The 27,412-nt window shown below is 36.1% G+C and overlaps 1 protein-coding gene across 4 annotated transcripts in view; it reads left to right on the forward strand.

The window, feature by feature from the left end:
- The window catches only part of HERC2 (HECT and RLD domain containing E3 ubiquitin protein ligase 2), a 103,115-nt gene that overhangs the window by 22,531 nt on the left and 53,172 nt on the right, over positions 1-27,412 (forward strand). For 3 of the 4 annotated variants that reach the window (XM_048963836.1, XM_048963865.1, XM_048963845.1), the window contains exons 5-38: positions 3,100-3,319; positions 4,753-4,853; positions 5,632-5,788; positions 6,587-6,697; positions 7,004-7,175; positions 7,765-7,938; positions 8,530-8,718; positions 9,313-9,464; positions 10,756-10,913; positions 11,336-11,449; positions 12,713-12,964; positions 13,738-13,931; positions 14,451-14,651; positions 15,369-15,597; positions 15,668-15,792; positions 16,863-17,041; positions 17,742-17,926; positions 18,036-18,191; positions 18,510-18,695; positions 19,358-19,528; positions 19,630-19,733; positions 19,843-19,993; positions 20,592-20,806; positions 21,342-21,474; positions 21,583-21,710; positions 21,834-22,029; positions 22,590-22,726; positions 23,377-23,550; positions 23,629-23,765; positions 23,865-24,016; positions 24,431-24,622; positions 25,227-25,414; positions 25,873-26,065; positions 26,733-26,915. In XM_048963836.1, coding sequence (XP_048819793.1) covers positions 3,100-3,319; positions 4,753-4,853; positions 5,632-5,788; positions 6,587-6,697; positions 7,004-7,175; positions 7,765-7,938; positions 8,530-8,718; positions 9,313-9,464; positions 10,756-10,913; positions 11,336-11,449; positions 12,713-12,964; positions 13,738-13,931; positions 14,451-14,651; positions 15,369-15,597; positions 15,668-15,792; positions 16,863-17,041; positions 17,742-17,926; positions 18,036-18,191; positions 18,510-18,695; positions 19,358-19,528; positions 19,630-19,733; positions 19,843-19,993; positions 20,592-20,806; positions 21,342-21,474; positions 21,583-21,710; positions 21,834-22,029; positions 22,590-22,726; positions 23,377-23,550; positions 23,629-23,765; positions 23,865-24,016; positions 24,431-24,622; positions 25,227-25,414; positions 25,873-26,065; positions 26,733-26,915 — 5,709 coding nt within the window. The remainder of the gene's footprint in view (positions 1-3,099; positions 3,320-4,752; positions 4,854-5,631; positions 5,789-6,586; positions 6,698-7,003; positions 7,176-7,764; positions 7,939-8,529; positions 8,719-9,312; positions 9,465-10,755; positions 10,914-11,335; positions 11,450-12,712; positions 12,965-13,737; positions 13,932-14,450; positions 14,652-15,368; positions 15,598-15,667; positions 15,793-16,862; positions 17,042-17,741; positions 17,927-18,035; positions 18,192-18,509; positions 18,696-19,357; positions 19,529-19,629; positions 19,734-19,842; positions 19,994-20,591; positions 20,807-21,341; positions 21,475-21,582; positions 21,711-21,833; positions 22,030-22,589; positions 22,727-23,376; positions 23,551-23,628; positions 23,766-23,864; positions 24,017-24,430; positions 24,623-25,226; positions 25,415-25,872; positions 26,066-26,732; positions 26,916-27,412) is intronic. The other variant, XM_048963855.1, reaches the window with a different exon arrangement.

A 27,412-nucleotide genomic window follows, 5' to 3' on the forward strand; every position in this document is an offset into this window, starting at 1 on the left:
CAGTTCACTTGAGAACTTGTTCTGCTTGACTTGATGTATGCTGTGTACTTTTGTAGGTTTCTGGTTTTTATGCATTCAGAGTTTGTACTGTAGTTTGTATCATCAGTTGCAACAGAGAAGCTGGGAATCTTGGAAACAGAAACAATGTGGTTGATTGGAACCAATTCTAGAATTGAGCAGTTGTAGTATTTCAGGGAAATAAGGAGTTGTAATCAGAATGTAGGTAGTCTCTGTGTGTTCTGTTTCTTGCCAGTTATCCCCATGATGTATGTTTAGTAAACATGTTATTTTGAAAGGAAGGGCTTTGTCACAGGAGAACATGTCATTCTTAACTCTTGGGAACAATTTTAGGGACTGTTCACCTTTAGATAATTTTTCTGCTAGGAGGGAAGTATGAGTACTATAGCTCTGTTTGTAGACTGCTGAATTGGGGTCTACTTGATTTCTATAACACTAAGCGTAGACTTTGTCTCTCCTGGACATAAGCAGTAATAGAAGTGCCATTGACTATGTCTTTAATATTCCTGTGGATATTTGAGAATGTAATATTGGGAATTAACCAGCAGAATGAAATAGGTTGCCAAAAAGAATAATATTTTAAAAAGTCTATCTGTAAAATGAAGCATTGGTTGTTTCCTGTTTCACTGTTATGTCCCAGTGGTATTAAGAGATTGCTAGGGTGTATTTAGGAAGGGAAGAAAAGCAGTGTTTGTCTTTTCTGTTGGCTTATGTAGAGAGATCGTGATACTGGTATGTCAGCACTGATAGTGTTCTGTTACAAGATAAATGTTAAGTCATGCTTTAGGTAACAGCATTAGCCTCAGAACATGTAGCAATTTTAATTTTGCTTCTGAGTAGTGCTAATACTTTGCAACTGAGACTTTTCCTTCAAAATTGTGGTTATTGACCTCAAAGTATGCTGGAGCTTCAGGCTGCAAACTAACATCCAGCAGGGACAGGGAGGTGATTGTCCCTCTCTACTCGGCTCTTGTGAGGCCCCACCTGGAGTACTGTGTCCAGGTGTGGAGCCCTCAGTACAAGAAAGACATTGAGATTTTGGAAAGGGTCCAGAGGAGGGCGACTAAGATGATCAGGGGGCTGGAGCACCTCCCCTATGAGGACAGGCTGAGGGAGTTGGGCTTGTTCAGCCTGGAGAAGAGAAGGCTGCGGGGTGACCTCATTGCAGCCTATCAATACCTGAAGGGAACCTACACCCAGGAGGGGAGTAAACTCTTCAAAAGGACTGACAACAGCAGGACTAGGGGAAATGGTTTTAAGTTGAAGGAGGGAAGATTTAGGTTGGATGTTAGGGGGAAGTTCTTTACTAGGAGAGTGGTTAGGCCCTGGAACGGGCTGCCCAGGGAGGTTGTGGATGCCCCGTCCTTGGACGTGTTTAAGGCCAGGTTGGACGGGGTCCTGGGCAACCTGATCTGAATGTGTATGTTTGGTGGCCCTGCTAGGCAGGGGGGTTGGAACTACATGATCCTTGGGGTCCCTTCCAACCCGGGTGATTCTGTGATTCTGTGTGATTAATCCATTAAAGGTTGCCAATAAGCTTAAACCAAACAAACCAAATGTGCTTTAAGCAGGCATTTGCTTTGTCTTACTTTACATAGGGATCTGAAGTAGTTGTGTGCAATCTCTTGAGTGTCAGCCATACCAGGAAATTTTATAGGAATTTTAAGGACATTTTAAGGACAGTTTGGCTCTTTTGTCATATTCTTCTGTGAATTAAAGTATGGATGTGTGTGATAGCTGCTATTGCTCTTGTCTAGTTTTTGAAGTCTAGATTACAAGGAACACTTTTTTATCTGTTCTTACTGAAAAAAGTAAGTTGTTCCTCATAGATGGAAAAATGCAGACTGCCTCAGGGAAAGGAATCTAACATACAAAATACTGAAATGTGAGTAGCAGTGTTGAAAGCAGGCTGGGTTGAGGGCTGACAACAAGCTGTATGCAACTGTGCAATGTGATATAGTGGTAGAAGAGGCCACTTGAATACCCACTCTCCTGGGTATCTGGAGTTGCATTGCAGAAAGGGGACAAAACTTTGATGTATTTTGTAGAATTACATATGAAAAAAAACCTTCATGTCTCATTAGATACAGTTTTGAGCTCCAAAGGCTGCTACTAGTGCATTTCTGTAGCTTGGAAATTGCTACTCCAAAATATGTTTTCTTTTTTTTTTTTTTTTTTTTTTCTTTTTTTTTTTTTTTCCTTTGAGGCATCTTTTCACAAACACTGTTACATATATGTAGACATAAAAAGAAAATAGAATAGAAAAACCTCTCTTAAGAAGAAACTTAGTTGATCTTCATCCTAGGAAATAAATCTCCAGAGAACGTAAAAGAAACAGACCAACCAAAAAAAAAAAACAGCCAAACAAAACTAAACTAAACAAGTCAATCAAACAAGAGCAACAAAACACTGTTCCCAAATTCTGTGTTTTGAAGCTGTTGTTGTTATCAGCTGTCATTACATTATTAGGACTGTAGAGTGTGGAATGCTTGTTTTGGTTAGCAAAGAATTAGTTATCTGCTGTTGCTGCACAGGCCACATCTTCAATTTGCTGATGATACCCGTGTCTTTTAAATTTCTTGCATAATTTGTTTCAGAATCTAACCACTTCTTGGCAGTGGCCCTAGAGCTTCTGAGAGTTATTCTATGACTTCTGAGAAACTTAAGATAATGTATATCATTGGAAAATGAAAATATGGCCTCCATGTTGTTGCTTGTACTTAGAAGTCTAGCACTGACGCCTGCTGCTGATAAGAGTTTTCCAAACAAACAAGTTATATGGCACACTTGCATAAATATTTTCTATGATGTTTTCATTTCAGACATGAAATATAAAGGTTCAGATGTATTCACACAGTACCAGTTCTCATGATTACCTTAGCTTTTGTCTAAATATCTGTTAAATATGATTTGTAATTAAGTAATACATATGTTAGCATTTGCACATTAAATATAGAAGCAGTGAATTTCACTGGGTTTTGCAATTTAGACTTCTGGTCAACTAATGGTTTTTAATTTGTCTTTACATTTGTTGGCAATGTATGTAACAAAGATGAATGCTTATCTTTCTCTGATTTTTAGATGTGAATGAATTGAAGGAATGCCTACATGTACTAGTGAAGGAACAACAGACTCTGGCCACACAAACTGCCACAACAGCTCTTTCAGCTATGCGGCTAAAGCAGAGGCTTGTTATCCTGGAACGTTATTTTATTGCGTTGAACAGAACAGTTCTTCAGGAGAATGTCAAAGTTAAGTGGAAGAGCAATAGTATCCCTCTGCCTACTGTGGACAAGAAAAGGTAACGAGTTGTTGTCATGCATGGACAAGTTTCTATTTCTTAAGGTATCTGGTGCTATCTGCCATACAGTTTTCCTCCTTGGCAGATGTTTACTTGTGATGTTGATGGCTTTTATTATAATTCATAGAATGGTTTGGATTGGAAGGGGCATTTAAGATCATTGAGTTCCAACTCCCCTGCTATAGGCAGGGACACTTCTCACAAGACCAGGCTTCTCAAAGCCCCATGCAGCCTGGCCTTGAATGCTTCCAGGAAGGGAGCATTCACAGCCTCACTGGGCAACCTGTTCCAGAGTCTCACCACCTTCACAGTAAAGAATTTCTTCCTAATATCTAGTCTAAGTCTACCCTCTTCCAGTTTAAAGCCATTTCCTTAGATAGTTTTTTTGACCTAAAAATAGAAAAATTCTGTCAAGTGAGGTATTAAAAAAACTTGTCAATTGTTGAATTAGACTGCTGTCTGTCTGACTGAACAGTCAATTCAGCCAAGCAAATTTTTGTTAGCTTGTCTCTAGCTTTTAAAATTGAAGGAGACAGTAAGTAGGATTGTAGACTAGTTATTATGGGATTGTTCTGACAGTGATGTCTTTCACTGAACAGTCTATTCTCTGAAGAATATTTTTTGATTCAAAAGAACACTGGTGTATTTAAGTTACCAGACTGCTAAAAATGCCAGTTTAAAATTTCTCTCTCTTGAAAGAAGCTCTGTGCAGTTCACTTTCATTGTCATATGAGATAGAAATAAAAGGATTGTGTCTTCCTAAGAGAAAATGGTAGAGAATTAAAAGCTTGTCAGCTTGATTAATGCGATAATTTGATTAAAAAGTGAAGTTGATAGAAATGTTTTGTGAGGTATAAATAAAAATTCTAGCTGTCTCTCTTCGGTACACATACCAATACAGAGGCTGCAAAGTGAGATATGTGAGATAAGTGAGACATAGGACACTTGAGTGGAAAGACAGACAATGAAAAAAGCGATGAAATTATCTGTAATTGAAGGTTCACATTAAAAAAAAAAAAAGTCTGTGAATCTAGTTTATGCAGCTCAAATACACAAGCAGTATAAACAGCCTGGATAAATAATAAGTATGTGAAGTATCTTACATCTGTGTATTTTTAGTAAAATATCGTAAGTTCACTCTAAGCACCTTCAGAAACTTCTCTTATGGCAATGATGGCAGTCTGTTTTGTTTATTCTGTATGAAACTTTTTGTTGTCAGGGATTGAATTAGTTAGGATGAGAGTAAATTTTGCTTGTTGACATTTTGAGGCAGTTACAATTATTTATAAAAAATGTATAATTATATGTGCATGTATATAGGTAAATTATAAAATTGTCAAGTACATTGTGTAATTATTTTCAGTCTATGTAGTTAAATACATATATTATAAAGCTGTATAGACACAATGCCTATGTATTTTTTTTTCCCTTAGCCCACGACCTGTAGGCAAAGGTGTCGAAGGACTTGCACGAGTTGGATCCCGAGCAGCACTTTCATTTGCATTTGCGTTCCTCCGTAGAGCGTGGAGGTCAGGTAGGTCTCCCCTGTAGCAGCACGTTGTATGTATTTTTGATTAGAACACAGGTGATCCATTGAATCATGTGTCTGTATTAAATGTATAGCTCTGTATGTTAAGACTTCCATAGTTGTATTTTATGTTTATAAGATATTATAAAAGCACCACTACTGTTGATCAGAGATGCCTGAGCAGATTGCCATCCAAGCCGATATGGCTGCTGTATTGTCCTGGGTTACTTTCAGGCTTAGCAATACAAATGCAGTTTTCATGAAAAGAATACGTTATTAATACCAGGTTTCAGAAAACTTAGATTTATTCTTCAGACAAGATAGGTTGCAGTGTAACTTCAGGATAGTAGTAGTTCTGAAAAGAATTTTGGAGCAGTAGTGTGAGAACTGTATTTAATTTGTGTATTGTCAACATCTGTCATGTTTCAAAGGCTGGCACTCAAAAGTTTGACACATGAGAATTGTCACACTGACTTACCTATTTGTCTCAGTCTGTGCTGTTTGTTCAGATTGCAACAGTTTGGATCTTTGTCTAGGCTAGTTCTTTTTCTGAATGCCTTAGCAGATACACAGTGGGACAGGCTGTTTTAAGACTTGTCACCTTTCTGAATGCATTTTTTGTGAAGCAGGTTGTTTTTCAGAGGTCTTGCAGTCAAAATGTTTGTGTGAAAGTTGAGAGCTGGTATATACATATTATTAAGTAACTTGTAACTTGAGACCAAGAAAACCCCCGACAAAATTCTGTATTAAAAGTTTTTATAGCTAGTACTCCTATGATCCTTAGGTGAAGATGCAGACCTGTGCAGTGAACTGTTACAGGAATCACTTGATGCACTACGAGCTCTTCCAGAGGCATCCCTTTTTGATGAAGGGACAGTATCTTCTGTATGGTTGGAAGTGGTGGAAAGAGCTACTAAATTCCTAAGGTCTGTTGTGACTGGGTAAGTTTATTTTTTTGAGTATTGCTGAAGTATCTGTTTAACGGCAAACTTGCATCTCCTACCAAATGATGGTGTAAGAAGAATATTTTATGAAAAAGTAAAAAGATAAGTTTTCTAATTTTACACCAAGCAAGTAAATGGTACGTAAATTGTTGAAATGATGCTCTTTAAACATGATTTAATTCTTATAACTTTTTAAGAAAAATTTAAACTTGAGTATTCTGAATCATTCTGCATAGATCCTCCCTAAAAATATTATATCATTAATGTAGGTTGTATCCATAAAAAGGAAGCTTTTGGTGATACGTTATTTGTGTACACTTAATTGTGCCTTTCCAGTGTAGTAATATAATGCAGACTTCTATGCATAGAGGGGGAAATAAAGATACTCCCTTTAGACTTGAAGCACTCTCCTACGTTTACCTATTATAAGATGACTCTTAAATGTGCTCTTTTACAGTTGTTACAAAAAATTTTCTTTTGAATACTGCAAATACATCTCTATAGTAAATATTATAAGGAATATTTGTGTTTCACCTGTGAAAATGTGTTTTTCATGTTCTTAGTATATTTAAGAGAGCTGAAGAATAGACAGTGAAGCCTGGGGCGATTTAAATTCTAGTGTCAGTCCAAAAAGTTTCCTTAAGAAGAAAAGCTAACACTTTCCACGTACATTTTCATTAACAATTTTAAATTATTCTGTAAGTTTAGTGGTTTTTGATGTGTGGTATTGTTTAAGAAATATCTATTGTTTCTGGTTCGTTCTTAGCTAATGTAAGTCGTTTGATTTTTAAACAGAGATGTGCATGGAGCTCCCAGTACAAAAGGACCAGGGAACATTCCATTGCAAGACCAGCACTTGGCACTTGCTATATTGCTAGAACTGGCGGTGCAGAGGGGCACGCTAAGGTGAGTAGCATGAGCACTGATTTTTTTTAGCCATCGTTGTTAATGGAATGCCTTGAGCAATGCCTGTCTTCAGTTTTCTTTGGTTTTATGTAATTATGACTCAAAGCACACAAACATTTTCTGCAATGCAGTAAAGTTAGCTAGATTGCAAAATGCATTTTTGATATTTTGATCCCTCTTTCAAATGGAAAGATGTGGCTGCTTATATTATAAAATTAAAAATCTAAAAAGTAACTTATCTTAACCTAAAATGGTTTCCTGAGAAATGTTTACTAATGAAAGATGTAAACTTACTTTCTCTTTCAGCCAAATGTTGTCTGCAGTTATGTTGTTGCTTCAGCTTTGGGATAATGGAACAAGGGAAACTGACAATGAGCGATCTGCACAGGGAACAAGTGCACCCCTTCTACCTTTGTTACAAAGATTTCAGAGTATAGTGTGTAATAAAGATGTGCCCAATTCTGAGGAAGAGATTCAGGTACTTATCTTTGGTTTATGCATAAGGGATAAATTTTATTGGCTGGCTAAATTAACTTCAAACAAAACTATCCAAACAAAATTTGGGCTTTAACAGTAGTATTTTCCAAGTGACGTGTGTGTGTGCACATGTATGTATGTATGCATTCACTAGTGTTTGGTTTTCTTTGTACTTCTGTGTTTTTGGAGATAGGTAAAGGAACTCCATAGTATAATTATGGGTAAACATTGTGTTCCAGAGCTAATGCTTTTGTAATAAGTAATTACAGACATGGCCTGTTATCTTTTCTGCATATTTGAATTGTTTTTATATAGTTAATTCTACTACAACTTTCAGCAAATATTACTGAGATTGTGAGTGTAATAAAACTACTTACTGCATTTTATCAACTTCCTGTTTTATTCAGTTAATCACTATATTTTTCAGTTATCACTATATTCTCTCAACATGTGCATTTGAGATTTCCCTTCAAGAAAGAGCACGTGCAGAGTTGAATCTTGTGCAAATACTCAACTATGTTCTTTATCTGTATGTGTAGCAGCATGGAAATACTAAAATATTCTTCCGACTGCTCTTTTTTCTTTTTCAGCTGCTGACCTATCCTCTGAGTCCAAATGAAAGTTTTCTTAGGTATCTGACTTTACCACAGGACAATGAACTAGCAATTGATCTGAGACAAACAGCTGTTGTGATCATGGCCCACTTGGATCGTCTTGCCACTCCATGTATGCCTCCACAGTGTAGCTCTCCTACATCTCATAAGGTAACTTACGCAGCATCAAAGTTAATGTATTTCCTAAAATTATAACTAGTTTTCAGTTTCAAAGTTAGCAACTCTAAAGATTGCCTAATTTTCCTTCTTTATTTTCACAAAGTAACTTTGAGTTGCCTAAATTTGTTTCGATATCTTTAATGGCATTCAGAACTCTCTGAGTCAGCCTAAGAATGTAATTCTGCGGTTTGGGAAGCATTCTTTCTTATCACAACTCCAAGGCTAATTCAGCTGTGTTTTCAGCTGTTCCCATTGTTTATCAGAGAAAATTCCCAAGACCAGAGGGAATATGTTGGGTGTTTGACAAAACCAACAGTAAAAACCAACAAATTCAGCTACCTCAAACCCTAGTTAATGTTTAGCTTCCCATGTTGAAAATCTCTGTATGCTTGATTCAGATACTTATAGCATGTTCTGTTACAGGTTAAACTGGACAAAATGCATGCAAATCTTTATTTCTGATACCCTGTTAATAGCTATGCTTCATTGACTACTGACAGCAAACAATAATAATCTTCTACATGCTTTTTAAATAAATTGCATGTTTCAAAATGAATGCTTACAGAATTTCTTATTTTCTAGGGTTCTTTGCAGGAGGTCATTGCTTGGGGTTTAATAGGTTGGAAATACTATGCTAATGTGAGTGGTCCAATTCAGTGTGAAGGACTTGCCAGTCTTGGTGTTGTGCAGATTGCCTGCGCAGAGAAACGTTTTCTGATATTATCTAGGAATGGGCGAGTTTATACACAAGCATACAACAGCGATACACTGGTGAGTTTTATCTGACCTTTTTCAAGAACGTGTTCTCTTAGGCATTATGGCATACCATAGGTCTGCTGTTTAAGTATCTTGGAAGAGTAGGTGAATGCGTGCTGATTTTTGTGAGCTTTTATTTCTGTTTTTGAATTTTCAGAAGCAGTGGCTTCTATCTCTTCTGTTGGTTTAATTAAATGTATCTAATTTCCATAGTTTCTGTCAAGCTAGAGGATTAGGGTACAGTGATAATTGCTTTCACTGATACGCTGGCCTTGGAAACAGCGTAGAAATTGGCAGATATTAAATGTATTTTAGCTCGGTAGTATAACACCATTCTCAAACTGCAGTTTCTCAAACAAAAATATTTATCGCTAAGATTGCCTCTAAGATAAACAGAATTTCATTTATAAGGTTATGACTTTGTACGTATTGGAACAAAATAACTTCAGACTATAATTTTTATCAGATTTAAATAGTAGTTTGGCGCTTTTTTTCCTTAAGCTTACATTGATTTGTTGGATTTGACATGTTTGATAAAAGCTTAAGAAAAATATTTCCTGGAATACATAAGAAATTGTTATAAGCTAATTACTTTTGTTTGTGTCACAGGGACCACAGCTGGTGCAGAGTCTAGCTTCTAGAAATATTGTGAAGATTGCAGCACATTCTGATGGGCATCACTATCTTGCTTTGTCAGCAAATGGTGAAGTTTTCTCTTGGGGTTGTGGAGATGGTGGAAGACTAGGCCATGGTGACACAGTGTACGTAATAAATAAACAATTTTTTTTTTGCCAGTGGTTTGAATTCACACTATAAACTGTTTGGTTGTGTATGCAAATGCCCATAAGAAGTATTGTTGAAATACAGCACTCTACAATGAGTCCATGAGTGAAAGGTGTGATTCTCTCTGATCACGATTTATTAAAGGATGTGTGTACTTTTTCAGTCATTATCTGGCAAATTAGGCAAGTAAGAGATTGCATTGTTAATAACCATATTTCAGATGCTCTTCCAGTTGTATGGTTGTGACCATTTCAGCAAGCAAATTAGTTCTGGCATAGTAACTGACTGTTCCTATGTACATAAGGCGTTACATGTTTTGTCATGATTGCAATTTGTTTATCAAGAATTGCTTGCCATAATGACAAAACATGTAACACCTTATTTACATTCTTCAGACAGTCCCATTAGGTAAGAAGATTGAGATTCATGGCCTCAAAGTCTTTGTTACTATACTAAACAAAACAAGGTAAAATATAACTGTTAGTCCAATTTTTTAAATAATTTGGTTTGGTAGTTTACTAAATATTTCAGATTTATGTTAAGCATTTCACTTGCAGATATGGTATTAAACCAATTCTTTCTGCATATTTTCTAATTCTAATATTCTTAGTTCTGTGTTTGTGCTACTTTCTGAAGTGCTTGTAGGTAGAGGGTGTAGTAGTGAATATACTATTATGAGGCCTTTTATTCATGGTTTTATAAATCTACAGTGCATTTTTCTCTGGGAACATTGATTCAGGTGTCATTGTACGATCATCTTTACAAATGCAGTCATGTTACATCATTCCTCTTCTGTCCCCCCCACATTGAACAATAATATTGATGTCCTCCTCTTGTGCAGGAGCTGTCTTTGTAAAGGAGTATTCTGTAAGAGTGCAAGATATATTTTAGTGGTTGTATCCTCCTTCAGAAATGAATGTCCTGTAAAGTATTGAATTACTACACTAGGATTAGAACTGTCATAAAATTATTTCTTCAGAAATAGCATTTAAAGGTAGTAATTTTTATATTAGGCTAAATTATTTTTGAGTAACGCTTCAGCAATGTAATTGGAAATACAAATCTTAGTTGTTGGACATCCCTTAAGTGGTTTGTATGCTGTTAAACAATCTGAACTTTATTTTTGGCTTATAACTCTATTTTGGTACCTTAGACTGCTGCTAGGATTTGTAAGTAGAATTGCATCAGTTATTTTCTAATAAATATGGCCCACCTTTATCTACTCATCAGATTACTGTTTGTGAAATATGTTTCCTTCTCTTTCAACAGCCCTCTGGAGGAACCAAAATTGATATCTGCTTTGTCTGGAAAGCAAGCTGGGAAACATGTTGTTCATATAGCCTGTGGAAGCACTTACAGTGCAGCCATTACTGCTGAAGGAGAGCTGTATACATGGGGACGAGGAAACTATGGCAGGCTTGGTCATGGTATGTTAAAATCAGTTGTTTGTCAAGTAATTGTTAGTGCTTCTTTCAAACGTTCTTTTATGCAACCTACCTATGACTGATTTGAGAAGCCTGAATGGTTTCTTACATTATGAGAAGGATTGTATCAAAACTGCTAAAGCTCTGAATTCTGGATGGGGAAGAAAAATCTGCATTGTGTTGTCTGTTCCCTTCCTTGTGAAGCAAAAGCTATCTTGTAAGTTAAATCTGTATTGGAGACCTAAGAAACCATATTGGAGCTCAGTCATGATACTCAAATCTAAAAACAAATAACTCCCCCTCTTCCCCCCATTTCCTTATCCCCTCAAGCAGCAAAGCATTCAAAACCAACCAAACAGAAGCAAACAAAAGAGCTCATCAAGCCATATTGGTTTTATTAATCAGAGAGCTGTTTTGTTTTGAAGGTTCCAGTGAAGACCAGACCATCCCAATGCTGGTCACAGGGCTGAAAGGTCTCAAAGTTATTGATGTATCGTGTGGAAGCGGAGATGCTCAGACTCTTGCAGTTACTGAAAATGGTTAGTAGCAAAATGAAACACTTAAGCTTAACTTTTTCTTTTATTCTAAATATGCTTTATTTCATTCTAAGCAGATAGTGTGTTTATTTATAGTGGCTTAAATTCTTTAAAAATTTAAAGCTGAAATTCTTTTTGGGGAGATACATATATGTACATTTATCTATTTTTACATATATTCTGTGCAAATTTATATGAACATGTATATATTCAATATATTCATTTAGAATGTGAAAATTTTTGTTTAAATTTGTTTTGTATACTTTCCAGATAGCTATGTAAGTATATAATAGACAAACAAAATATTAGTATATATACATCTACATTTTATGCATTGTCTAATTAACTAACTCATGTTGTCACAACAGCAAGATTTTTTTGATTGTGTTGCCTACATTAACCCATGGGAAGGGCCAAAGGGAGACTCTATTGGAATGGAACTTCCCAGCATCTCAGAACTATATGCCGAGTTTGAGACAGATTCAGAATCTGAATTTCACTATGTGAGGTTATGCACCCAAATCATTCTTTAGAAGGGAAATAACTCTCGAAAGCTAATTGTTCTACTAAAATATAACTGCATGTGGTGATATGTCTCAATTTAAAAGCTGAGATTTGCTCATCCAGGAAGTGAAAACCCAATTTTTTTTTTTTTTTTTTTTTTTAAACTGATGCCCTTCTTGCATGCCTCCATTGCTTATCTTACAGTATCTTACAGACTAACTTATATAAGGAATGAATACAATCTGGAGTGTAAAACAAAGCTTTCTTTTCAGAAATTTCCTAATCAAGGCTTGGATTCAGTAGTGCATTTCAAAAGATGATAATAATAGACAATGGCACTTTTCATTTCATTTTGTGAAATTGATTGAATGACAAGAACTGAAAATTAAGAGCTTTTGCAGACAATTTGACCCTTCACTGTGGAAAAAAATATTTTGCAAGTTCTTATTAACTGTAGTGATGTGATTTGCAACAGATTGTCTACTGCATATGCTTTTCAGAAGGTCTTTTTGCATATTGATGAACTTTAAGTGAGTTACCCTTTTTTGCCTACTTTTGTCAACATGAGAACTTCTCAGATCAGGAGGCACTGTTCAGATCTTTCTCATCCTTCTTATTTTCATGAACTACTCCTAAAGTATAATTTGAAAATTGTGCTAATTAGAGAATCTCAGTTTTGAAGAACTTGTTTGTCAGAGCAGATAATTCTTTAAAATGAAAAAGCAGTGCAATATTTCTGATTTTCTTTCTCTTGTTTTAAAGGCCAGGTGTGGTCTTGGGGTGATGGTGATTATGGAAAACTAGGAAGAGGAGGCAGTGATGGCTGCAAGACTCCCAAGTTGATAGAAAAGCTCCAAGACCTGGACATTGTCAAAGTACGCTGTGGAAGTCAGTTTTCTATTGCTTTAACCAAAGATGGCCAGGTTTACACCTGGGGAAAAGGTGACAATCAGAGACTTGGGCATGGAACAGAAGAACATGTTCGATATCCCAAACTACTGGAAGGCTTGAAAGGTAATTATCAGAGGTGGAAAGTATTTTGTCGTTGATGGAACCTTTAACTGGACATTAATGATCTAAACGATAAGAATGACAGTACCATATACTCTGCTGTCATACTTTGTGCTGGTGGCATTGAAAAAGGTAGTCTTTTCTGCCTTTCATACCTTTCATTTCAACAGGCTCACAGCCACTGTATTAGGACAATTTTAAATGCTCCTTGTCTTTATGTTGTACTTGTCCTTTTCTTTTATTAGATTCACAGAAAAATTCTTGTATAAGGTGTATTTTTTGTATTGTTACGCAAGTATTTTTCACTGGTTTGTTCCAGGGAGAGTTATTTCTTGAATCTGATAGAAACCTGTAGTTCTGTAGGAGAGGATGTGAAAAGAAACCTCTTTAATTGCACTATCTTTCCTAAAACTTGTTCATATTCAGTGTGTGGTCTAATTGAAACTGATGAGTACAATTCAACTTCACAGTCTCAGTGTATAGATGGGTAGATCTTCTAAAAAACCTTTCCTAGTAGTATCCTAGTAGAAGGGGTACAAAATAGAAGCAGTTTGTTTTGAACTTGTGGACTTTCACACTTTGGTCATTTCTTAAGAAACTTGAAGTATTTCCTTGATTTTTCTTTTGCTGTACTTTTCCAGTATGCTACTACTAGCATCTATAATATGCTGACATGGAAGTACAGCTGTAATTAGCACAATTCGCCTTACCTCTGATATTTTTCTGTTAATGATTGTAATCTAAGTTATGTTTTCAATATTTGACTTATTTTTCAGGAAAAAAAGTGATAGATGTGGCAGCTGGATCTACGCATTGTTTAGCACTGACTGAAGATAGCGAAGTGCATAGCTGGGGGAGCAATGATCAGTGTCAACACTTTGACACTTTACGGATCACTAAACCGGAGCCTGCAGCCCTCCCAGGATTAGACACAAAGCACATTGTTGGAATCGCTTGTGGGCCTGCTCAGGTAAGTTTTTTTTTTTTTGATTTGTTAGTTGTGATTTGTCTTTGTCTTTCTCTGGGATTAGTTTTGTATGCTAATCCCAATCTCTCTTTCAGTGCTTGCATGACTTCTCTTATTTTTTATTCTGAACAGATGAAAGCTTGGTAAAAAACAAACCATATGCAATTGCTTTGCCAAAAATAGATGACTAGCTTCCCCTCTGGATATTCTGAGAAATACTGATATTCTTCCACTCCATCCCAATACAGCAGTTGAAAACCTGCGTAGCTGAATGCTTACTCCAGCAAAGATAGTGAGATATTTGGATTGCCATAGCAGCACTTTGGAAAATGTGATAATAATGGGATTAGTAAGGTTTTGTGTTTATGTAGAGATGCAAGCAAAGGTTTCTCTTCATCAGACGTGCTAATGTAATTTCTTCTTACTGTTACTGTTCAAAAGCAGGAGTGTGAAACTATTATCTGTTTTGTTCTTATTTTTGAGAAATAGCAGTTGAATTTTGCATTTCTTTTCAATTTGTAGAGTTTTGCTTGGTCATCGTGTTCGGAATGGTCAATAGGCTTGCGGGTTCCTTTTGTGGTGGATGTTTGCCCCATGACGTTTGAGCAGTTAGATCTTTTACTGAGACAAGTGACGGAGGGAATGGATGGCTCTTCTGACTGGCCTCCTCCTCAGGAAAAGGAATGTATGGCTGTGGCGACATTAAACCTTCTAAGGCTTCAGGTACCTTCAGTTTCTTATATATTGAGCATTCAGTGCAATAAATATTACAGGAAATTTGATGGACAAATATAGCAGATTTAATGTGCTTTAAAATGTTTTTATTGATTAGAAAATGAAATGAATACAATATCACTTTCTATTCTCTGAAACTTTGCAGCTGATGGTTGTTTTAACTGTGTCTTACTTTTCTTTACAGATGAGAAATATCTCTATCACCTCCATTTCCCCAGAAAGCTTTTCTTCTTTTCACAGCGTCTGGATCTTATTAAATACAAACTATAAATATAAAATATAGATGGCTTAGGCTTTTTATGCTCTTTGGGATTTTGAGCATTTCTAATATTTTTAAATAGCATTTCCACAAGTTTGTGTCCTCTTTAGAAGACACCTGTACTTGCTGAAGATGTGCTACTTTTTCTAGTGTAATGTAGTAATGGAGAAGATGCTTACATTACTCTTCAGGTTATTAGGGTTCAGAATTCTAGGGGTATAGTTCGTAGTCTCTGGGTACTCATTCAAATTTAGTACAAGTTTATGCAAGCTAGCATTTCCCCATTAATTTTCACAGATTTGCATATGAGATGTATTATATCTAGGTCAGTGAGCTTACTCACTTGCTCCAGGACTGACTTGTTTTTTCAATTCCGTGTCTCTTTGTTGTTAAAATTTGCCCTTATTTTTCTTTCTTGTTTCTCTTTCTTTGTTGTTTTTTTTTAGCTCCATGCTGCCATTAGTCACCAGGTGGATCCAGAATGTCTTGGCTTGGGTTTGGGCGGTATACTGCTCAATAGCCTTAAACAGACAGTGGTAACACTTGCAAGCAACGCTGGTGTTCTTAACACTGTGCAATCCGCCGCTCAAGCAGTGCTGCAGAGTGGATGGTCTGTGTTACTGCCAACAGCAGAAGAGCGAGCTCGGGCTCTCTCGGCGCTCTTACCCAGTGCAGGTTGGTCTTAAGATGAAAAGCTCTTTGGTGCTCTCCTTTCTTGGTCATTAATAGTTTTTTCTGTTCTTAGTTTCAGGGAATGAAATGAATGTAAGTCCAGGCCGTAGATTTATGATCGACCTCTTGGTGGGCAGCTTGATGGCTGATGGAGGCTTAGAGTCTGCGCTAAATGCTGCCATTACTGCAGAAATTCAGGTATGCTTCAACAGCTTGACAGTTATGTATAAATAGAGTAAGAAGATATATCGAGTGGAATTATCCTCTCTTGACCTGAAACTTGAAATGTGAGCCAGTGTTTGTGTGAAGGTATGAATCATGTTCTCCTTTTTAGAAGAGTGTTTCTTATTGTTGCCTACAGTGATGATTTTAGCAACTGTAACAAGTATTTTCATAAAGATTTGTGAAAGAGGCATAATTTCACCAAGTCCTTTTTACAGACTGCTGTAAATTGCTGTATTTATGTATGGATATGAAAGTAGGCTAATATATCCTGACGTATTTCCTTTTTCTGTTCCTCTCCACTGTTGGTAAATGAGGGGGGTTTTGGTACAGATGAAATGTGTGCATTAAGTTTTGCTTTATGCATTAGTTTTAGTAATTAGTACTAGCATTAGTGTTTTTGTGTGTTTTTTTTTTATTTAATATTTAAAGACATGCAAGACCTTTTAATTCTTAACCACGTCTACTAGGACATGTGTACATTATAGTGTAAATCAGAGGTGCTTGGATTAGCTCTAGATATAAGCTGAAAGTGATGTAGGTGGTAGCATACAACACTGCACAGGGTAATTTTGATTCATTGAAACTTGGATAAATTAGTCTCCACAGAGTTCTGTATGTCTGTATTTCAGTAGCAGATCTAATCCAGGTTCTGCAGTGGACTGGATTTGTTACGTTTATAAATAGAGAGTAAACATGCCTTCATTTTTAAACTGTGCAGCAGGTGCTGTCATGTCAAAACATTCACGGAATAGAAATAAATTGTTAACTTGGTTTGGTGTAAGCAGAATTCTGAATTTGTCTAGCCTTGTTTCCTCCTCTGCTTTTTCTTTTTGTTACGATTGTTCAAAACAAACAAACAAAAAGCCCCATCCTGCATCATCCATGTGGAAAACAATGTACATGTTTGTCTGGTAGGAATTGTTTCATTTCTGGCATAGGGTGGAAGTAATTTTATCTTATTTTCATGAGTACTTACTTTAGTGAAATGTTTTGTAATACAGTTGCTTTTTTTTTTTTTGCTTCAACTTGTTTTACATTTTTAGGATATAGAAGCAAAAAAAGAGGCACAAAAAGAAAAAGAAATTGATGAGCAAGAAGCAAATGCGTCTACGCTTCATAGGAGTAGAACTCCACTGGACAAAGACCTTATTAATACTGGAATCTATGAATCTGCAGGAAAGCAAAGTTTACCATTAGTTCAGTTAATTCAGCAGTTACTAAGGTAATTTCTTCAAATTTATTTTATTTTTGAACAGAAGATCTGTTTAGAGAGACATTTTATAAGGTAGGCAATTTAAGGATGACTGGTGCGCAAACAAATGCAGTCATCTGCTAGAATTTTATCTCCGCAGAATTCAAGGTATTGAACATCCTCCTAGCTTGTATGTACCTGTGCCATTCTATGTAGGAGAGAAGTACAGTACTACAATTAATTACCCAATTTTTACAAAGGCCACTTTGCTCTTAAAAGAGTAGGAAGATCTGCATGGATGTATTTAGAACCGAACATTTTGAATTAAGGAATCCATCTGGGGCTTTAGATGAGGAAGAAATCAGATTTCTAAATTCTTGACAGTGAGAAAGAATTGTTAAATGTGTGACCTTTAAGATGTGAGTATTTAACATATAGTAGAGTACTTCTTCATTAAGTGTGATGGTAGCCATGTAATTTAATCAGTACTGAGACTCTTCTGAACTAGATTATGTCAGAGCAGATGTTTTTTAAATCCATTCACAAAAAAAACCTTGAGTTTTTGGGTACTTTAGTGCAAACAAAGGGGCACCATCCTACAAAAAAAAAAATAATTGTGTAAGTTTCTTGTATGTTGGTGAGAAATTCCTGTGAAAGCTTAACCTAGATTTCTAGGGCCTATCTTTGCTATCAACTCTTAAGTATTTTACAACACTTGTGTACCAACCAGGAACATCGCATCACAGACGATAGCCAAACTGAAAGATGTTGCTCGTCGCATTTCTTCCTGCATGGACCATGAACATTTTAGCAAAGAGAGATCTGCTTCTCTGGACCTGTTGCTCCGTTTTCAGCGTCTGCTTGTTAGTAAACTTTATCCAGGAGATTGTGTTGGGCAGGTCCCTAATACATACAGTAAGTTACCTTCAAAGAGGGATTGCCATTTCAGAAGTGTGACAATTTTTGAAGTCTTTCTTAAACACAACTGTGATGGTTTCCTGTGCTTTTCCTGCTTTTTATACAGGTCCTGACCAATTAGGTGTTGGCTCTTTATTGAAGAAATACACTGCTCTTTTGTGCACACACATCAGTGATATACTTCCTGTGGCAACCAGCATTGCTTCTACTAGTCATAGGCATTTTGCAGAAGTATCTTATGTTGTGGATGGAGATTTAACAGGTAGGTTGCTATTAGCTGTTCCCCCTTCCCTCTGATAAGTTAATAACATTATATTGTAAATGTTCTTGAATGTGTTAAATGTGTTAAAAATAAATAAAAATAAAAAAGGAGTCTAATTAATATTTAGATTGGTAAGAGAGAACAAATTTAAAGGTGGGGGGGGTGAGAAAAGACTGTTGTACTAAAACATAGAAAACTAAAAATAAAATTAAAACATAATAGAAAGTAGAGTGTGTTGCCTGGTGATTTACTTTCATGATGCTACAAATCCAAGTCTTCAAATATATCTGAATACTGGCTGTGTTTTCCATGCTTTAGGCATCCTTCTTCCAGAATTGGTAGTATCTATAGTGCTACTCCTCAGCAAAAATGCTGGATTAATGCAGGAAGCTGGTGCAATCCCTCTGTTGGCTGGTTTGCTAGAACATCTAGACAGATTTAACCATTTAGCCCCTGGGAAGGAAAGAGATGACAATGAGGATTTAGCATGGCCAGGAATAATGGGTATGTACAAATACTATCTGGACTATTGATTTCTGTTTTCATTAAGTAGCTATGTAAATTGGTTTCTATTCCCAAACATCTCTTGGGAAGGGAATTTTGCTTTACGGCACAGATTTCCATTAACGAATTAATTAAGCAGTATTCCTGCCAGTAAACTCTTAACATATGTTTTAGGCATAGAGTTAAGCAGGTTAAATGCAGCTTTTCAGAAAAGTAGATCACAGCATTTAGCATTTTGTGTAACTTACAACCTCCCGTTTCATTTTTGTGTTTAAAAAATGTGGATTTAGACTTAAATACAACGTCTTGCAGGCAAGCATGTACTAAACTGAAATAATTCTCAGGAAAATCAAATAGAGCAGCGGTTTGCCAGAGCAGTGGTTGTACTGCTCTGCCTCCAAACAAAAAAACAGTTGTGTAGCTGTGCAATGCCTGATCTATCTCAGTGTGACATTGATTATTACTGCATAAAATAGAGCATAGGCACCATTTAATCGCAAACTACACATACAGGAGTATGTTAATAGTTATTTTGACTTCTGAGCACGTCAAAAGACAGGCAACCTTTGAATAGAAGAGTTTAGGATTAAATGACTATTGAAAAGATCTCCAGTAAAGCTTTTCTGTAGATAAATTCTCTGTTCTGTTTTATATACTCATAGGTTCATTTTTTACTGGCCAGAGTTGCAGAAATAATGAGGAGGTAACACTTATACGTAAAGCTGATCTGGAGAACCACAACAAAGATGGAGGATTTTGGACTGTGATTGATGGGAAAGTATATGACATAAAGGACTTTCAAACTCAGTCTTTAACTGGCAATAGTATCCTTGGTGAGAATCAGCATCTGAATTCAAGGCACAAATAACTTCTGTTTCAAAGCTAGATGACGTAAACAGGCTATACTATACTCACTGCTTCATTCTCTTATTAGCTCAATTTGCAGGTGAGGACCCAGTTGTTGCTTTGGAAGCTGCCTTGCAGTTTGAGGACACACGAGAATCAATGCACGCCTTCTGTGTTGGCCAGTATATGGAGGTAAAAATGTTATAATAGATGCACAGTTCCTAAAGTAAAGTATTACTTTGCTTTCAGTATCCTTGTTGGAACTCCGTACTAGCTTTCAACTCATCCTTCTTTTAACCAGCCTGACCAGGAAGTGATTTCAACACCAGATCTCAGTACTTTATCATCACCTTTAATAGACACAGAAAGAAATTTGGGTCTTCTCCTTGGACTGCACGCGTCTTACTTAGCAATGAGTACACCACTTTCTCCTCTGGAAGTTGAATGTGCAAGTAAGCAAAACTTGATATTGATTTGTCAAAGCATGCAAAAAAAAAAAAAAAAAGCCAAATGAACAGATTGTCTTGAGTTCTTCAGAGAATAGCAAAATTGAAGTTCTTTATTCTTAGCATTAATTACTGCTATGCTCATCAAGGTCCAAGCATTTAGCAAGATTTAGATAAGAATTACATGATAATTTTGAACAGTTAAGCATAAAACGTTTAGTAATATGCAAAAGACAGAATGTTGAGAGAGAAAGCTATGTAACTGCTATCTCTGCAGTAAAGCTCACTCAGTATAGACTGCCTGAAGCATCTGCTGTTGGATTATATCATGTTGAATACCTTAATTTTAGTAGCTAGGATGTATACTTTTATATTAATCACAGAAAAATAGTTAAGGCCATATTATCTCTAAACAGGTGATGGCAGCTTTGCTACTTCATTGTTTCCTAGTTATAGAATCCTATTTTAGTCTGAAAAAGCTTCAGCAAATAGAAGGTGTGCTAAACCTTCTGTACTGAGCTGTGTGCTTTCATTTCCAGGATTTGTTGAGTCTTGATAGTTAAGCTTTCCTTAGGATTTACATTTGCATTTTTTTAAATTTTAGAATGGTTGAAGTCATCTATATTTTCTGGAGGCTTGCAGACTAGTCAGATTCATTACAGTTACAATGAGGAAAAGGATGAAGACCACTGCAGTTCACCTGGGAACACAACCCCAAACAAATCAAAACTATATTCACATCGATTAACTCTGAGCGACCATTCACAACCCTTTCTCCAAGCTATTGCAGATAATAATATTCAGGATCACACTGTGAAGGTAAGCTCTTGATTATAAAGTGGTGCTAAAGGCTGACAGCAGTGTCATGAAGCATTCTTGTTGATGAAAATTCTCTGAAAGTAATAGCAGACAGTAGTTGTTGTCACTTCAGAATTACTCTTCTGTGAAAGGAATGATCAAGTACAAGTAATGAGTAAGATTTGCTTTAGTCCGCTCAATATTCTAGCAGCACCACTTTTTTTCTTCTGACTTTTTTGGAGTGGAAGAACTAAAAATCATAAATGTATTCTTATGGGGAAAAAAGTAATACATTACTTGGGATGTCAGGCTTTAGTATTATCAACAGATAACGCTCATCTCTTTTTGAACTAAGATGTGTTTCTATTAGTATGTGAATGCATTTTGGATGTTAAGTGTATGTATAGCTTAGTTACTGTGCAAATTGTGATATCTGTGACTTTCATGTGTTAGTTCAGGCTGTAGAAGTTAAATTTAAGTGCTGGCTGCTGTATTTTGGACCCTTTTGTTATGCTTAAAACCAAAGTTAAACAGTGTCTTTTGTGTGTTTTTGTAGGACTTCTTATGTCAAATAGAGAGATACTGTAAACAGTGTCACTTAACAACACCAATCACTTTCCCTCCTGAGCATCCTGTGGAGGAAGTAGGACGTTTGTTACTGTGTTGCCTTTTGAAACATGAAGATTTGGGTACGTAGACTTGTGTCAAAGTTGTTCCAGACAACAGTTTGGACGAGTTTAAATTCTATTATTCATGGTTTTGGAAATGCATATTCAAAAATTGTGTTTTCCGTTAAGGTCATGTGGCATTGTCTCTTGTTCATCCTGGTACTCTTGGAGTTGACCAGGTGAAACACAAAACCTTACCAAAATCTGTAGTGGATGTGTGTCGTGTTGTCTACCAAGCAAAATGCTCACTGATTAAGGTAAGCCACTCACCTACTGAAGTTTAGGTTATTTTTCATTAAGTGGTTTTATTTAAAGTAACTTACACTTTTCAAAAATTGTATATTAAAAAGTAATTGAATCTTCCAATGATTTCTTTACAGACCCATCAAGAACAAGGGCGTTCTTACAAGGAAGTTTGTGCTCCTGTCATTGAACGTTTAAGATTCTTATTCAATGAGCTACGTCCTGCAGTGTGCAATGATCTCTCCATAATGTCTAAGTTTAAACTTCTGAGTTCTTTGCCCAGGTGGCGGAGAGTAGTTCAGAAAATAATTAGAGAAAAGAGGAAAAAAAGAGGTAAGTCAATGTTAATACTGTATTTTCTTTGAAAAGGTAAAAATGAAGCTCCTTTCAAAGTTTGCTGTACTTTTTGAGATTTGCTTTCTGCTGTGTTTTTATATTGTCAGAATCAATGGTTACATGTCAGTTCTTAGAGGAAAATCAGGCAGGGGAGAGAAAGTTTAAGTGAGGCATGCTTCTTGCATTCCAGCATGTTAAAAGTGGTCCATCACTATCAGTTCTGAATTGGTTTTAGTACAGTTCAACTAGAAGTGGTATCTTATTTAATGCTCGTGTTGTATTAAAGCAGTGTGGTTGGAGAACTGTACAGCTGGAAGTCAATGTGAAGAAAAAACACTGAAGTGCTTTCAAATTGGTCTTTATAGATATAAGTTTACTGCAGTTATTTTCAGATCTCATTTCGCAGTAGTTAGAACTAGGATTCACCTAGAGTACTGCTTCAGTTTATCACAGGCAGATCTTATACATTCTGCGTTCTCAGTTGATCATGTAAACCTGAAAATGTGATACTGCAAATACTGTCAGATTGCAAAAAGGAGTAATTTTTTTATTGTTAGTGCCAAAAAAATCAGAATCTGCTGATGTGGAAGAATCCAAAATTGGAAACGAAGAGAGTGACTTAGAAGAATCCTGTGTTGTTCCTCACAGTCCTGTACCTATTGATAAAAGGCCCATGCCAATCAAATCACCCAAGGTAGGATATCAGATTTTAGATCAATGTTATAAATGAGAATAGCAAGATTAAAAAAAAAAAAAATTAGCTGAAGTGGTGATTGCTATAAATTGACATTTAATATTTCGATAATGATGTTTGGTATATATAACTAAGTATGGTGTGTTGTTTGAGTAAAACTTGGAATAATTGTTAACAATAAGCTTGGGTACTGAAGATGTTTAGAATATGTGAATCGAATATGTTCAGAAGTGTTCAAATAAAGCTTCATGTCAGTATTGCTCAGGGATGTGGTGGAGTCACCATCCCTGGAGGTGTTTGAGAAAAGGGTAGAGGTACTACTTGGCATGGTTGAGTGGGTGATAGTGGAGGTAGGTGGGTGGTTGGACTAGATCGTCTTAGAGGTCTTTTCCAACTTTGGCGATGCTATGATAAAAGCAGTGATGAGTTGTTTTCTCTTTTTTCCTCAAATAGTAATGAATTTGAAATTTTATGTAGCCTTTTTAAAGTAAATAGATAATGAGTTAGTAATAATTTTAGGTTTTTTTTACTGGCTCTGAAAAATTTCTTTTTATCCTCCTAGTATCTTAAGTTTAGACATGATTTAATGTGAAATAACTTGTTTACAGTAATTTAAAATTTGTTTAACGTGTTACCTTCATATTTTACAGGATAAGTGGCAGCCACTTTTGAGTACAGTTACAGGTGTCCACAAGTACAAATGGCTGAAACAAAACGTCCAGGGCTTGTATCCACAGTCTGCACTCCTTAACACAATTGTTGAATTTGCGCTTAAAGAAGAGCCAGTAGATGTAGAAAAAATGAGAAAATGTTTATTAAAACAGGTAAAGTGGATGAAAATGGGCTTTAATGTATCAGCAATTTATAGAAGTACAATATTTTTTTCTTTTTCCCTTTTGCAGCTGGAAAGAGCAGAAGTTCGTCTAGAGGGAATAGATACTATTCTCAAATTGGCAGCAAAGAATTTTTTGCTTCCATCTGTACAATATGCTATGTTCTGTGGATGGCAGAGGCTTATTCCAGAAGGAGCCAATATAGGGTAAAACTCTTTTTTTTTTCTTTTTTTTTTCTTAATTTTGCTTTCACAATTCAGTGAGGGAGAGGAATACTGAACTTCTGTTGTTTTTCTTATGTAAAGGGAACCTCTTACGGACTGCTTGAAGGACGTTGATCTGATACCACCTTTTAACAGAATGCTCCTAGAAGTAACTTTTGGAAAACTGTATGCATGGGCTGTTCAGAATGTCCGGAACATCTTGCTGGACGCCTCTGCAAAATTTAAAGAGCTAGGTGAATCTCTTTTTGTTGTTGCTGTTGACTGTGGATAAAACTGTTTTAAATTAACATAATTACATTTTCTGAAGTTCTCAGTAATTTAGAATTTTAAAATTAATTCCCTTGCTTTCTGCTGAGAAATATTATGACTTCTGGTTTGCGTGTTGTCTGTCCTTCACCGAACCCCAACTCGCTTTTCCGTATTTATGAGAATGTTGCTTGTTTTCTAGCAACAGGTTATTGATTAATCATTAGTGATATTTTACCATTAAAATCTTAATTGTTGAAAAAAAGTTCCATGGCAGTTCAGCTTGCAAGTTCTTAAAGCCAAGTGTGGAATCAAGACATACTTTAAGCCACCAATCAAACAAATTTATCTGTTTTACTCTAGCTTCCAAATGTCAACTGGCTTTATTATTTGTGTATTAGGTGTGCAACCTGTTCCTCTGCAAACAATTACTAATGAGAATCCAGCAGGACCAAGTCTTGGAACTATCCCACAAGCACGTTTCCTGCTGGTCATGCTCAACATGTTGACACTGCAGCATGGTGCTAATACCTTGAGTCTTCTTCTTAACTCTGGTATGCTGGCACTGACACAAACGACGCTGCGGCTGATAGGTATGACAGATTCTGGTTTCTTGGTGTTTGGAAGTAATCATGTTTAAGTAGTGAATCATGTAGATTGGGTAGATAAACATGTAAAGATAGTACTCAAAGCTATTCACCTTTATCTCTGCTACAAAAAATAGGTATGTAAGTGGAAATTAACTAGAATTTGGGAGCGAGAGTGTAGTTTTTATGGAAACATTTAAAACTGCATACACTCAGTTTCATCTGTTCTACCTATTCTCAGTCTGAATATTTAAGCTTCCTTTCTGAGATCAGTTGGCTTATGGTGTTTTTTGACGTGACTCAGGTGCTTCTTTAACTGGTTTTCTTAGACAGTAGGAAATAGTTGTTTCTGTACTTATCTGGATTTTTCATATGAAGTTCTTTCCAAAAAGTTTCTGTCAGACAACCATTTACCTACTGCCTAATAATGTTAACAGTTCATCAGAATTAAGTATTTAGAGCCCCTTGCATTCAAAATCATTATATCCCTTTATTTCTAAAAGTTATTACTACTTTCATATCACAAACCTTATTTGTGGCACAATTGAACTGTGACAAATGTCATTATAAAAATTTGGATTTTTTATTTTTATATTTTTATTTTTTTCAGGACCTAGTTCTGACAATATTGAAGAAGATATGATTGCATCTTCTCATGGAGCTTCTGCCACAGTCCTAGAAGAATCAAGAAAGGAAACTACACCAGTTCAGCTCCCTGTCTCTGGACCAGAGCTGGCAGCCATGATGAAAATTGGTACCAGAGTGGTGAGAGGGGTAGACTGGAAATGGGGTGATCAGGTACAGCCTCTTTCATACAGATTTGGGTGTGTTAAAATATAAAGTCCATATGTTTTTAAATTTTATGTCCTAATGTTTTTACATTCCAAAATTTTGGAGCCTTAACACAAAATAGGTTATTTGTTTAATTTCATTTTTGGAGATGATTTTTTTTTTTTTTCAAGTGAGAAAGTTCTGAGTCATGATTTGAAATGAAATAGGACCACATGCTTACTACATAACATCCAGTTTGAGCTAAGTGTGTGGCACTTACGTTGTACACTGTAAAATAGATCAAATGATGAATATTGCTGCAGTTCACTGGATAATTTCCTTGGGGATTCTGAAATGTTTTACTACTATACACCAATTTTTGAAATGTTGTTGAATGTTTACTGTTAGCAGCAAAAAAGTGCAATAGAACTTTGATTATGAAATACTATTGTAAATTTATAACCTGAAGTGTTCTATTCTGTCAGGATGGGCCCCCTCCAGGTTTGGGTCGTGTAATTGGAGAATTGGGTGAAGATGGCTGGATTAGAGTGCAATGGGACACTGGAAGTACAAATTCCTACAGAATGGGAAAGGAGGGAAAGTATGATCTCAAACTAGCTGAGCCACCACCAGCAGCTCAGCCCACCACAGAGGATTCAGACACTGAGGATGATTCTGGTAAGGAAAAACAAACCCAAAAAAAAACAACCCAAAAGCCACTGAAAAACAACCAAACTAAGTTTTTTTGTTTGTTTGTTTTTGTTTTTTGTTTTAAATAAATAAGTCTGGAGGCACAGTTTCAGTTGAATTCAAAAACTGACATTTTAAAATGTGAAAAAAGCTGCTCTTACGGGAGAAAATGTTGCATGTAACAAGAATAATTTAATAGGTGTTGATTTCTGACCAGAATCTTTCATAAAATATCTTTACCATGACAAAAGAGGATGGAAAAGGTTAGTGTCGTGTTTGTTGCATATTTGTGGGGCCGAAGAAAACAAGATTATCCACTAGAAATAGTTTGTTACTGTTATTAGGAGAGGTATATGTTGAAACGTTTATTTATGCCATTCTGAAGTGTGGTTTTTACCCAGCCTAACTATATAGTCTATTCAGATTTCTTGCCTGTTCTTCCCATCACGTTCTGAATTTCTTCAAAGTAGTTTATTGCTGGAGCAAATGTTTGAATTATTTGCACAAAATATCTGGTTTATAATTTGCCCTTGTAATTGGAAATAATTGGAAAATATTTGTTCTGAGTTTCTCGTATCTCATTTTTTCAGAGCATTTTGGGGAATAGCATAACTTAATACTGTTGTATTCTTTTGCCTTTTTTGTCTTCCTTCAGAAGGTGAACAAGTTGAAAGGAATCTTCACCCTACATCCATGATGTTGACAAGTACTGTGAACCTCTTGCAGACATTGTGTCTCTCTGCTGGTGTCCATGCTGAAGTCATGCAAAGTGATGCTACTAGGACTTTGTGTGGTCTACTCCGTATGCTTGTGGAAAGTGGTACAATAGATAAATCAGGTATATTATTTAGTCATAGTCTGATTCAGCAATGTTTCTGTTTTGTTTATTGCCCAATAAACTTCCTCTGGTGCTAGCTCTTAATCTTTTAAGGCTAAAAAATGTGGTTTTGGATGTTTAATTGTTGGTAGACATGACAAATAAGTTTTCTTAGAACATAAGCAGGAGTAGCGGGAGAAATGTGTGAGATGCTGAGATTAGGCTGTATGCAGTTTGCTGAGATAATGAGTTTCTTAGCACTATCTCTGTTTTTGGGAGATTATTGTGACTGGATAAACCGTGTATGTTTCCTAGTTCTGTAATTTCAAGTGTAATGCTGTTTAATTGTTTCCTCTTTTTGAGTAGTTAATGATGAGAACTATTTTAAAGGCATATTTAAAGGCATATTAATTGTTTTTGAAGGCATATTTTCCCCACCTTGAGTACTGTGTTCAGTTTTGGGAACCTCAGTACAGAAAGGACATTGAGGTGCTAAAGCAGGTCCAAAGAATGGCAAC

Source organism: Lagopus muta, chromosome 1 (assembly GCF_023343835.1).
Source record: "Lagopus muta isolate bLagMut1 chromosome 1, bLagMut1 primary, whole genome shotgun sequence".
In the NCBI taxonomy this organism is placed as follows: Eukaryota; Metazoa; Chordata; class Aves; order Galliformes; family Phasianidae; genus Lagopus; species Lagopus muta.